The 14,042-nt window shown below is 39.2% G+C and overlaps 2 protein-coding genes across 3 annotated transcripts in view; one reads left to right on the top strand and one right to left on the bottom strand.

Annotated features, from left to right (window-relative positions):
* Positions 1–6,582, bottom strand: part of tnfaip8l1 (tumor necrosis factor, alpha-induced protein 8-like 1) — a 15,043-nt gene extending 8,461 nt beyond the window's left edge. The window contains exon 1 of one of the 2 annotated variants that reach the window (XM_034531246.1): positions 6,214–6,582. The gene's annotated coding sequence lies outside the window, so the exon portion shown is untranslated. The remainder of the gene's footprint in view (positions 1–6,213) is intronic. The other variant, XM_034531247.1, reaches the window with a different exon arrangement.
* Positions 6,583–7,620: 1,038 nt separating this feature from the next.
* Positions 7,621–13,788, top strand: cope (COPI coat complex subunit epsilon). The gene is made up of 10 exons (XM_034531523.1): positions 7,621–7,755; positions 7,954–8,016; positions 8,173–8,273; positions 8,807–8,959; positions 9,541–9,594; positions 9,819–9,900; positions 10,376–10,531; positions 11,976–12,044; positions 12,996–13,070; positions 13,454–13,788. The coding sequence occupies exons 1-10, from the start codon at positions 7,654–7,656 to the stop codon at positions 13,505–13,507; spliced, it is 909 nt and encodes a 302-aa protein (XP_034387414.1). The 5' UTR covers positions 7,621–7,653; the 3' UTR covers positions 13,508–13,788.
* The last annotated feature ends 254 nt before the right edge of the window (positions 13,789–14,042 follow it).

Below are 14,042 nucleotides of genomic sequence, written 5' to 3'. Positions count from 1 at the left end.
ATCAACTTGCTCAGAACAGGCCAGCATACATTCAGTCACAAAGACGGGCAGGCGAACATGACTCATGGAAATGAAACCGGACCCTGCACAGTGTTGGGTGTTTCGTGAGAGTGAGGAGTCTGGGTAATGTACCTACTCTAAAAAGGAAGCTCACACTCTCCAGTAGGTGCAGACAGCCTCGTCAGCTCAGTATGACAGCCTGACAGAGAGCTGTGATAATGAAGAAATAACCCAACTGTCCTCTCTCTAGTCCTTGGAGTTGTTCTGAAGCCGGGTCTGGTGAAACTGCACAGGCCCTTTATTATCTGGCTTGAATTTGCTTTGCCTCTTTGAGTTTTAAGGCAGGTCAAGCTGATGTCTGCATTGGGGACTCTACAGTAAACAGCTTTACACAATTGATTTGGGGGAAGGGGAATGGCAACTTCTACTGGCTGCCGTTGTGGAAACCTTTAGAGACTGAACACGGACTGTAAATAATGGCTTTCAAGTCCTGTTGCAACACCTTTGAAACAGGGTTATTTATTTGAGCAGCCAGGACTTGACTGTATTATAATTAAAACCATTACTGATTATTAGCAATTTCCACATTAGGGTTGCGACTAATGATTACTTTCATTATCAGTTGGCTAAAGGCTTTAGTGTACACCACTTTGGTCCAGACTGAAATGTCTCAACATCTATTGGATGGTTGGCCATGTATTTTGATAGAGACATTCATGTTCCCCTCAGGAGGAATTAAAATCACTCTGGTGACCCAATATAATTAATAAATAAAATAGTGTAAGAAAGGGTCATGCACTATTTCAATTCAAAGAGCCCAAGAAGACAATTACAAATGTCTTGGTTGTTTCAAGAGTCCCAAACCCAAAGATATGGAAATCCTAATGATATTAGAAAGTTGGACTGAACCAGCTGCGGTACTTGTCGCCTGTATTGACTCCCTAAACAAACCCAATTAACGAAACCGAACAGGAAAGAGCAACTGGCCAGTACATACATATTCCACACATGCTACTTGACATGAACATTTAGTTGCCTTTTGGCTGATCATAGAAGTAAAAACAAAGGGGGTATTGAGCAAGATCCAGGATGCAGCATCTGCATCAATTACACATCACTTGTCAGTCAAACTAAAGCTGAGGTGTGACAGGTGAGAAAGAGACAGAAATTATATACACCTGTAGTTCCCGCACACTCTTAACGCATGCCGTCATGCATCATGAGGAAGAAGAGGCCACAGCACCTAAAATATCACCTCTCAATACCTGCTGCCAATCTAGACAGCTTGACGAGTGCTGATAACAGCCGGCATCAAGAGAAAACCAATAAAGAATGTGTTTCTACACTGTTTGGCCACCACAAGTTGCTAAGAAACGCTTTGGCAGAGATTGTAGAACTTTCCATGACACTTCATCTTACAAGTGATTGGTTGATGGCAGCAGAAAATGTCACGACTTTCATATTCTTCAGGGATGAGTAGTCACATGGATTGGGGCACTGTGACCCTGACAGATACGACTCCATCAGCAGAGAAAATCTTCACTGCCGGAGGATGGAAGTGGAACCGATTACAGAGAATAGCTCTGTATTCGTAGGGATTAACTGCTCTCTAAACTTTCTGAACGGACATAAATCATCCCACAATCGTGCACCACACAACACAAACAACCCTATAATCTGCCATAACATAATGCGAGTCTATAATTTCCTCTGACACAAACCTTTTTATCCACACGTCCAAATTCAGAGGCTTTATTTATATTTTCCAATTATTTAGTCCTTCACATAAATCTTAGTGACACAGAGGTTCAAAACACATACGAGACCTCCCAGTTTGAGTCTGGCCGGTGACCTTTACCGTATGTCCTTCTCCCTTGACCCCTCCTCAAGTCCTCCGTCCTGCCATTTCCTGCTGCTGGCCACTGTTCAATAAATGCACCGCACCATACCTATACATATTTGAAATGCTTAAAACTGGTCAAACTAAACAAATACTATGAGTGGTGTAAACAGAATCCATTTCCCGGAACTCAGGGTGATTACATTTAAATAAAATTGCTTTTTTAATTGGAGCAACAGTCCAATAATACAAAAACTTTCTTATACAAAAGCTTTCTAATACAATACAAGGGGAGCAAAAACACTTCTTTGAAACTGTAGCAACGACGACTAAACACGATAACGGCAGTATTTATTGCGGAGACATGGAAAATGTTGTACTGTGTACACAGTTTGAGCATATTGTATTTGCTTTGCTATCTTTTGGTAGAACTCCCACAAGCACCAGGAGGTGAATACAATAAAAAAATAAAACGTGTGAAGTCGACCACCTTTTCCAACATCAGTTTTAATAAAAGCTTAACAACGTTGCAGAAAATAACAAGAACAACTGTGGACCCCTGGGAGGAAGTTACAAAAAAAAATCCTTTATCGTGACCAAAAGCATTACGGATGTCATTAAAATGAGTTCTTATCGGGAAATCTTGAATCGTGTTCCTCCACAGATTCTCCCCCAGCTGTATGAACTAATCCTTCTCCACTTTGAGAAACAATAGACAATCCTAGCTGTTATATAAGGTACATCCGTGCTTTGTGCTCAGCGGGGACAAGTAACCACCACTCAAATGAGCTGTACTGCAGCCACTCCACCGTGAGGGAATCAACAGCCGGATTTCAGGACAAGGGAACGCTGCAATTTTATCTTTCACCAAGTTTTGCAGTGTTTGTCCCGCTCTTATCTCGAGATGTTACATAACACAACCGGTGCTGTGTGTTAACAATTGGATATGTGAGACGTGTGTGTCTGTCACACACACGCACATACGCACGCACGCAGGCCTCTGGCATGAGAGCCATAATTACATCCAAACAGATGCACTTACGCGAACAGACCACATTCATGCTTTGATTAAAAGAAGTTCTTTGTGTGATGGTTATGTGCTGTCACTTTCTCATCCTCCCACGCAGTCATCATTTGTGCAGATCTGCTGAGAAAGGAGGCAATCAGTGCCTTTCGCTCAGACACTATGCCCCATCCTACTCTTTAACAATTTTCTCAGATCTGCCAGAGCCCTTTGAACAATTAATAATTAACACATCGGCATATAATGGATCGGTGATTAATAATTCAGCCTGCCGATTTTGGACTAAAATAGACCGGAGGCTAAGAGGAGACTGTTGCGGTGCAACAGGTTGGGGCAGAGATGAGGGACGGGCATAAAGGCTGGACTGCCAGCACATTCAGTAAGAGAGACAGTGACTATGAGCTGATGGTGTTAATTTAGGAACATCAGTCAGCGCTATGCATGTATAATAAGGCTGGGAATACAGTAGCTGCTGCGCTGCCTGAGGGCCAACACAACACTCAACACAACATTTGTTCTTGCATTAAATTCAGAAGCGGGTCGTGGTTTTATGGTGACTGAGCTGATTTGGGATAACACACAAAAAAGAAAAAGAGCAGTCCACTAACACCATGAATTTCCTTGGACTGCTACGTCCAAGGTTTAATTACATATCAGTTGCAATACAATTAGCATCTCAAGGGTGCTGCACATAATGCAAGACATAATCAAGGTGCTAACTGGTGCTTGAGCTATGACTGATGTCTGGGCCTATGACATTTTAATTAAGGCCACCATTATGAGTAATTTTCTTCACCTCAAGCCTCAAGAGCATAATTTGTTAACTTGGTGTGTCAACGGAGCAGAAAATACCAGAGTGCTTGGCTGTAGGAACAGCAGGAAGGGAGATCAGTGAGAACAGCGGGGGACCATTATGAGAGGACATGACTGTGACTTTTAGATGGCTCAAGTGGGATCTCAAATAAGTCTGGTCTATTGGCAAATGTCGCCGCCCCTCGCTCACTCCATTCCAAACACCGGCGTGATATTTGCAGGTCATGCGGCTCTGTTCTTTCCGACGAGGCCACATGCTCCGAGAGTTTCTGGGTTTCCAGGGAAACTGGAGGCCACCCGTGTGCTCGGCTGAACTTTTCAGCCTAGTAAAAGCAGGTCAAACACCTCTCTTGTTGTGTCAGTAAATTACCATGGATCCCCTCAGACACAACGGTGTCTCGATTACTGCTGCAATTTCAAGCTCTGCCTTTAATAACACTGCATGGGGAATGTGAAGCTACGTGACTGTATCGCCTTACTCTGAATGGCACTCGAAGGAGGGGATCTGCACAGATACAGTTACACTGAAATATACATAGACGAGGCTCACCAGCATTTGCTTAATCCTGCTATTGACTGGCAATTATCGTCCATCATTATTATTTCTTGTCTTTCAGAATCACATTGTGCTGAAACAATAATAAAGCTGTTGTGAAGCACAAAGCTATGATTAATGATGAAAAGCAAATTATTAAAAGCAGTCATGGATGAAATCTAAATGAAAGGACGTTCATTGTATTTCTATTGTACTGCATTTAATTTTCACTATATTTGCATGCCTTCCAAAGCAATGGACATATATTTAATTATTTTTCAGCTGTAACTAATGCTTATTTTCATTATCAATTATCATATTAATTAACTGATAAATCTTCAATAAAATGTCAGAAAATTGTGAAAAAAAATATAATAAAGATCCCATCATAACATTTGTTTTTCCTGACTGGCAGTCCAAAACCAACAGATAACCGTTTTATCCTTTAGATGTCAGAAGATATTGCCAAAAAAAGCCTTTTCTAAGAGTCCAAGGTGACAACTTTACGTTATCAAATAAACAGTTCGAAACCCAAAGATATGCAAAGTACAATAACAGAAAAAAGCAGCAAAGCCTTTCAACCGAGAAGCTGAAACATGGAACATTAATTCCTCAATAATCTAAATATTTAATGATTCATTTACTGTCAATAGATTGATCAATTAATCATAACAGTTTTAGGTCATGTATGCACAATATTGGTTGATATAATTATACAGCAGGCTGCAGTTATTCTGTGATAATGATTTTGGCCCTGCCTCAGCTCAATGCTTGTCAGTTATTGCTACCAACAACGAAGACACAAAGGGCGCTTTGGCAACTAAAACAGAGCAGGTAAAACCCCCCCAAAAAACTGTAATTTCACCACTGATACAGTTAATGCAAGGAGAAAGGCAACTGCACACCCTGATCCAAGGCCATAATTCATTTGACATGTCTGTTAAGGCTGTGCATGATAATGTGCACTGCTACTTGCCAGAGCCCCGGCTGCACAGTGAAGCTATTCATCCACACTCAAACCTTGTTCTGGAGCGAAGCTTTACAATGTAAACACAGCAATGTGTTACAAAACACATCAGTGTTTGCAAAACACATGTCTTCACCCCTTTCAGTCTTGGTCTGGATACGCAGTGGAATACACTGAGACTCCAAGGAGGCTTATTAGGTCTTGACACAAGCAGGGAGGAAAGTGTCTCTTCTCTTTCTTGGTCCTCCACATACTCCATGTCTTGTGTATGCACTTGCCATAAATGTCACAAGATTCTTGTCAAATATCGTCTCAACTGGCTACATTCTACACATGTATGCAAATTAAAGCATGTCCACAATTGTTTTTGGAGTTACTTATGACATTCAGCCAACATGGTCCAAATAATTGAAATTTGGATTATATTGATGCAAGATATCCAATTTTCCAATGATTGGGTTCACGTGACACCAGAAAATGGAGAGCAATTCTGCAATGTTTTTCCTTACCTAAAAGTGATTAGTGATCTTCATCCACACCATGGCCTAAAAAACTGAGTTACAAAGTTCCTACTTTGTTCGTCTTCTAATAATACGCAGTTGTTAATAAATAGTATTACGTTTCTATTTATTGCCTTACCAATAAAATTCAGACCAATGAACTCTAAAACCACGAATGCAATCAGTGACTCACCACTAAAACAAATCACCATCCCATAATAGGCTGAAGTCGGGTTTGTTGTTGTTGCTAGCTTAATAATCAAAATGCTATATTTGAAATCACGTCCACCGTTACTTCCGCTAACTTCGTGGTAAAAAGAACAGCCTGTCAAAGAAAGACAAGTGGGCTCCGCAAACAAAACGGAGCGCCATTAAACTTCATATTAGTCCGCGGACTGTGAAAAAAACAAAACATTTTAACGGCCTGATAACTCCAGTGTGTGTTGACCACAGGCCGCTGATAGTCGGTGACGCTTATCGCCCGTTTCATTCAAATCGTTTCGACCGTAAAAGGCGTTAGCGACACGGACTCACCTTTCTCTCACCTCGGCGGGACTCGGGAGCGGGCGGCCGACAATACGACGAGTTAATTATGAACTAAAAACCTCTTAAGTCTTCATCCTGGCAGCGCAGGGGAAAGTTGCTTCACAGCATTTTTTTGTTCTTTCTTGTTTTTGTTTTTTGTTTGTTCTGTCGGAGCTTCGCAATACAGAAACGCGTCCTCCCCCCTTTGCGGCTCCTTCTTGTTATATGTGTAAATTATTGAAAGAAGGTTTTCTTCTCTCGGCTGGCTGTGGGATCGGTTACCAGAGTTAGTTGTAACCCGAGTCCTCCTCCTCCTCCTCGAAAAAAAAAAAAGTTTCAAACTTGAGGGGGACCTGGAAATCAACAGATTGATGTTGGCCTGGGCCAATGAAGGAGCATTAAGGGGAGGGGACCAGCCCAACAAGGCCGTAACGAAAGGGCCATTGACAGCCAGCACATTTCCTGCCCCCATTTGGGGTTCCAGTAATTATCCTGGTCCAGTCCGCAGTCCGGAGGCGGAGCGGTTCCCAGAGGAAACGGTGTTCAGAGAACAATGAGCAGGCACTCTAAGGAGCAATTATTCTGTCATGGACTAAATGATATACTGCCTTGTTGAGTTATACAATAATGAGGGAAACATTTTTTTTTAATCACAATTTTCTTTATGACATTGTCACAGTTTCACATTATTTAATCAATAATGAGAACACACACAACACAGATATGTATTTTTGTCAGCGGATGTTTTTAGGTATACAGGAAGTTTTTCATCTGTGTAATGAGGAAACAGGAATTCCAGAGCTCAAAATAGCCTTCTTCTTGCATTGTTATACGCTAAGGTAAATAATTGATATCAATACACTGCGAGTGTAAGCCCTACATTGTAAGAAGCCTCATGTCATACCTCTGTGTTATTAAAGCGTTATCTATAAAACCCCATAAACGAAGCATATCTTGCATTGAAGGTGTAAGTAGTGTGTTGCTGCAAATCTTCGTCATAATAAAACATAAGCCACCTGCAGAGAGGAAATGGATCTGGCGCGCCCTCTAGTGGTACATTGTGATTAGTGGGGGAAGACTCATGGGAAGGGGTGTTACATCTAAGTATATCAAAATCAGCCTGCCTTTATGAAAAATATAAAAACAAATACAGAAATATAGTTTCTTGTATTTTCAAATACGTAAATAATATAAAATGAGACAACGCGGATTGCAATTGTTGATGTCTTGATTTGTTTTGTCTGTCGATCCGCTATAGTTTGTATCCATGAAGATATATCTATCTTGTATTAATTGACCCCATATGATATAATACCGTGTATCGGTACCACGTATCGGTACCATTCACCTGCATTTGCTTTTTGTTGAACTCAACTACCCACAATTCTCAGCAAAAAGCTGGAAGGTGACGTATTTTTGCGACGTGTCAGGAAGTTTCTTTCGTCAAACATGGCGGCGCAGCAGGGTGATGTTGATGAACTCTTCGATGTGAAAAATGCCTATTATATTGGCAGCTATCAACAGTGTATTAACGAGGCTCAGAAGGTGAAGGTAAGTAACTAACAAGGCATCCGTTGAATGTTTTAAAAATAAACTAACGTCCTCTCTATTTAACGTTAAGGTCACATCTCTTAGCTACTACAGCCAACGAGCACCAATGCTCAATATGTTAGCGAATGTTGTTCTATAAAATAACGAAGTGTTCTCCATAAAATACTGCGTTTTTAATGATTTTTGTTGTATTTAAAGCCGTCAGCACCAGAAAGGGAGACTGAAAGAGACATGTTCTTGTACAGGGCATACATTGCGCAGGTAAACCTTTTCTCAACGTTCATTTTGCTCATGTTAGAAATGTTGTGTCACAATGAGCTCAGTCTCTTGTTATTAGCTGTAAACTACTTATTATTCATATATGTCACTCACTGTGAAATACACATATTTAAACTGCTGTGTTTTGTGGTATTGCAGAGGAAGTATGCTGTTGTCCTGGATGATATCAAGGGCAACTCTCCACCAGAGCTTCAGGCTGTCAAGATGCTTGCTGAGTATCTGTCCAGTGAAAGCAAAAGGTCAGAGCTCAATACATACATGAACAATATTAGCTTTCAATCAGTATCAACTTAGACAAATTACAAAGTATTGCAGTCAGTCATTCAGTCACTTGATTGCAACGTTTCTGGAGCGCTCTCGTAACCGTGACTTTCCTCAGATATATTTGGTTGAAGGTCTAGTGTCCATCGGAACCTAATTCTCCACACAGTACTTATGAAAATGATGTAATTGATGATTTGAATCCATTGCTGCAGTAGTTTGTTTATTCCAGGTGTTGCTGTTGTCAACGTCAAATTATCTCCATGTCACCGTTTTTAAAATGTAATTTTTTAGTGAAGTGAAGGCATAAGAATTACTGCAATATACTTTAGTATACTCAACAGAATTATAGAATATAATACATCCCCAAAATATTCAATATATCACCAAGCCATAGTCCTTACATTTTGTTATCCAATTGTATGTGGAGATAACACACCATCTTCTAATTCTCTTTAATTGTAAGTCCTTATTGTCTGAACAATTTTCCTGCTATGTTTTTCTTTTGCAGGGATGCTATTGTTGATGATCTAGACAAGAAGATGGCGAAGAGCGTGGATGCTGCCAACACCACCTTCCTCCTCATGGCTGCCTCCATCTACTACCATGAGATGAACACGGATGCTGCTCTTAGGACTCTGCACCATGGAGAAAGCCTCGAGTGGTGAGAAGTGATCAATGTTTTACTTTTTTAAAGTCTCAGAAAGATTTTGCTCACATGATTTCAGGTCAACAAAGAATAGAAAATATTTTACTTTCTATAAACTACAAATGACTTCTATTGGAACTAAGATAAAGATGACAGAACTTGTGTCATCCGTAATCCTTTCTTTAAAATGTCATCAACCAGGTAATGTGAACATAAGTATAAGACTTACTAATCAACTTCAACTTTTACTGCATCATACTCTCATCGAGATAAACGCATAAAAAAAACCACATATTGTATGAAATGTGTCTGTAGACACGACTTTGTTTGTAAATAAACGTTTTGTCTCCCAGATCTGCTCCACAAGACTCTATGATGGGTCTCTGGGGTTATAATAATAATAATAATAATAATACTTCAAATTTATATAGCGCTTTTTTAGACACTCAAAGACGCTTTACATAGACAAACGGAACACAACAAAATAGAAAGACAAGGAGCAAACAAAACAAACAGAACAATTAATTTTTTATACGGTTACTTTAATATTCAATACAACAGCCTGAAACTGACCTGAACATTTGTCTATTTTTCAGCATGGCCATGACCATTCAGGTGTTGCTGAGTCTGGATCGTGTTGACCTGGCAAGGTATGATAAAACGCGTCAACAGTGGATGATTTTCATTGAATTCTTATGTTAGAATTGTTATTTTAAAGCTTGTGGAAAACATCCAGGTGCTTTTTATGTGTTTAGAAATGTAATTTGACAGTAAGTCTGGACTTGAATAACTTTGCATACACATAAGTATACTGTCTCTTGAAATGGGACGTGTTCCTCTTATAACTATCACATTAAATTATTCTCATTGACAGGAAAGAGCTAAAGAAGATGCAGGAGCAGGATGAGGATGCTACTCTAACCCAGCTGGCCACCGCCTGGGTTAATATTGCTGTGGTGAGGAGACCAACATTTGTATAACATCATCAAGATACACATATTTGATTTATAAGTAAATGTTCTATCTATCATGAATAATTTGTAAACCCCACGTACATAATAGCATGAATGACGTGTCTGCATAGACACTATGTTAATTAAATCACTATTCATCCCATTATCTGCATTATGGTTGTATTGTTATTGATCTAAGCTGCAGGCAGGGTAGTATTTATCAGTTCACAATGCAGTACAAATCTAATCTTAATAAAGTATGGCAAGTCTGAGAAGGTCTGTGTTCCATTTAATTTGTCTTTATTGCATATTTTATGTCTTCCAACTCCTCAGGAGCATTGAGTACAACAACACCAACATAAACAAAACAAAATCAACAGCGATTGTTATCCTTTCTCTTATTATTGACTTTTCCACCTGGTCCCTGCTGAACATTTCTTCTTGTCTACATCTGATCACATTTTGCGTGCTGTTCCAGGGTGGAGAGAAGCTTCAGGATGCCTACTACATATTCCAGGAGATGTCGGACAAGTACCTTTCTACACTGTTGCTTCTCAACGGGCAGGCGGCCTGTTACATGGCTCAGAACAAGTGGGAGGAGGCTGAGGGAGTGCTGCAGGAGGCACTGGACAAGGTTAGACACAATAGTAGTTGGTTTGTTGTTTTTGTCCCTGTTGTTATGTCTCTTTATCACACTTTGTTGTACATATATGGAGAGTTTGGATTGTCTTTTCGATTCATATCCTTCTTAATTAAAACCATAATGGATGCCTTCTTAGTGAGAGTTGTGCTGGGGGCACTTTGTAATATGCATAGAAGGATGTCAACAAGGTTGTCAACAAGAATTTCAAGTCTTTCAGAGATTTTTCTGAGCGATAAATGTTATGCAGATGAAGGTCCTCACTGTTTAACCAAATGTTTACATGATGACGAAGCACAATCTAAACAAGCTAATCTCAGCTGTCGCAACTGGAAAATAACGATATTCAATATAACTTAACTTAAAAATATTAATATATTTACAATTTATGGGTGCTTCAGGTTTATGTAATGCTAAATATAGTCTTTAGAAATGTAAGTCAAAGGAGTCTTCAGGACCAGCCGTGTGGTCAGCCAGTCAGTGTAGTATAATTAATGAAGTGTGTTACTGTGAAGTTAATGTTGTTCAAAAGGTCTGCTTTGGTCAAGGTGTTATGCACTGACACAACAAAGCAAACTGTGTTTTATATACACACAGCAGCGTACCAGTTTGTCACAAAACATTTAGTAATGAGGATATTATTACTGTGTAGAATTTAGACACTCAGAAATAAGGGCAAATATTTCCTGTTCTGTGGATGCTTCCCACGCATTTGAAAATTGTGCACTGTTTGCACTGTAACAGCAGATGGCACCACACTTTTATAGTCTGAAGTTATTGTATGTTATCCATAACAAGACAGGGTTTGACCAGTACACTGTTTTTCCACAAGATGCAATTAAATATTAACTTTAAAGTTATAAACACTCAGCCATGTTGACTATTAAAAAACAGACTTCAGTCAGACTCTGAGACAGCTTTCTGTTATGATTTTAAACTATATGCAGATTTTCTGAGCGTCCTTTTCCTTTTCGCCATTTTTACTGCTAAATTATTAAAAAGAGAGGCTTGTCCTGTAATCTTATTTTTCACTAAACACACAGAACATAACACAGTAAGAATATTCTGTGGCTTTGCATTAAATGTTAATACTCGTGTTCTACCTTCTTTTTTTTTAAACCAAACAAATCGTTTCATTGTGATAAGTAGAGTAAATAAAAGGAAAATATGAACAGAGGTTAGCTTCACTCATACATGTAGAAATGCATACATTTGGAGCATAATTCCTTTTAATGGCAATATACTGAAACGGCACCACTGCTGTACTTTTTGTGATCTAGGAGACTTAAGTCATATTAATTTATTCAAGTGACAAGAAACTTGCTAAATCGATGGTACATTTCTCTTTCAATGTCTTTTCTCCAATTTTGTGTTTCTATTGCTGTCTTCTCTGCTTTGTGAGGAATGACTTTCTGTCTTTCTCTCTTCCTCCTTTTAGGACAGCAGTCACCCTGAGACGTTGATCAACCTCATCGTGCTGACTCAGCACCTGGGCAAAGCTCCTGAGGTGAGACTTTAAACCCAAAGCTGTTACCCATGGCAACGCTTAAACAGTCTTCAGTTTAGCATTTCACAAACTCGTGCCTCAAGTCAAAGAGGACTCGTAATATCTTGGTCCAAAAGCACAGCGCTGAGAGAGCAAGAGGCTCTTCTCAGCAATTTTGTTATGCGTTTTCTTTGAATGAAGCAGGCAAAAGCATTCAACCAAGCTGTTTCTTTATTACGTTTCTCTATCATGAAAAGTGTCATCTAAGCATTTCCACAGGTTTAGTGCTGTGTGAGTAATGCAGCCTGGAACTCAGAGTTCATAAGATAAAGACTCAATAATCTGTCTTTGGTTTGATGGACTTGATAGTAGTGCAATAGAATGCTGACTGTCGACAAAGCCATAACTAACACGTTTTCAACTGTGATAACCACTGATTAGCGCATCTCACTCAAGGTTAACCCCAATTATGTGGACAAGTTTCTAGAAATAAGCTTGATCCTTGGGTATGATAATAGAGAGTAACTTTTAAGTGGACTTCTTTTATCTAATTCTAATCTTAAGTAATGTTTAACTTTGTTGGCCTCCTGACTAATTATAGATGTCCAAATATTATTTGTTTTAATCAGCTGCTTCTGTGAACAGAATAGCGTTTTCTTTTGTCTCCTTTCACTGACGTCGTTACTCAAATCAGGTTTTACAATATTCCAAGAGTAAAGTAATAATTTGAACTCTTCAATTGTAGCCTGACAATATACACAACTCATAAGATTTTGAGTGAAATGTCACCTCTTTTCCAACTGAGCCTCATCCCCTTCAAACTAGTAAGAAGACCACAGACAACAACCCTAGTGTTTGTTGTTGACAATCCTTCATCACATTTAATTTGTTTTAAGTTTTAAAGTCTCAGAGAAACGGGTCTTAAAGTGTACTTTCTAACTTTTGCATCATCTGTTTTACGTTTGCCCTCAGGTAACTAATCGATACCTCTCTCAGCTGAAAGATGCACACAAAGCCCACCCATTCCTCAAAGACTACTTAGCCAAGGTAACGTGATTGGTTCTTTATTTGTTATTCAATGCTTTACATTCTGATGGAGGCTGCTGACCTGTGGCCCGGGCTATATAGGTTCACAAGATCTATCCTTAGTTTTTGACAAGCTTTCATAACCTTTACTTTTTTATTATTTTATTATATGGCTTGTTTGTTTTCAATGTTGTGCAGCATGTGTCCTTGGAGCACCTTCAATGAGAGCATTACTCTCTGAATCTTTCGCCTTTGTCACATGGAGTTGTAGTTACAAGGCAGCAGATGTACATAAACATGCTTAAACTAGGTTATACCATTGCCAAACAAACCATGTGAAGCACAGCTGGTTAGATATTTATTCTGGTGTTTAACTGTTTCCCATGCGCTCGTCTTCCCTGCAGGAGAATGAGTTTGACCGACTAGCGATGCAGTACGCTCCCATTGCTACAGCATAGGCCAGCTGCATACTGAGACACCTCAGCAATGGATTTCACTCCAACACCGTGGAGTTATCTTTCTAATTTGCAGAACTGTATTTGTTTTGATACTTGACAGGAAAAAAATATATATGTGAAAATAAAAAAATGTCGCTGTATTATTTAAACCAAACCAGAAGATGTTTAGATGAAACATGTCCATCCTTAATGAATTTGAACTTTCTTTATGGAAATCAACCTAAATCGGTTTTAATGTAAACATTCCTCTGAAATGATAATAAATGTGTAATTCCTGTTGAGTTTGTGTGATTTTTAAAAAAAAAAAATGTTTGTGTGTGTTTCCATGCAGACACTAATTATTTAAGCCAAATTAAATTTGAAAAATGATCTAGTGTTTTCTTTGGTCACATTTTTGTATGATTAAATTATTTTTTTAATAGTATTTTGTGTGTGTGTGTGCGTGTAGTCAGGTATACATCATGTGTCTACACTGTCTCTTTAAGTCATCCTTTGTAATCCTTAAGCAGAGGGTTAAAAGAAAAGGTAGCGGGCC

This window comes from Cyclopterus lumpus, chromosome 4 (assembly GCF_009769545.1).
Source record: "Cyclopterus lumpus isolate fCycLum1 chromosome 4, fCycLum1.pri, whole genome shotgun sequence".
Lineage (NCBI taxonomy): Eukaryota > Metazoa > Chordata > Actinopteri > Perciformes > Cyclopteridae > Cyclopterus > Cyclopterus lumpus.
The sequence above is the reverse complement of the archived record's forward strand: the minus strand, read 5'-3'. Positions and strand labels throughout refer to the sequence as shown.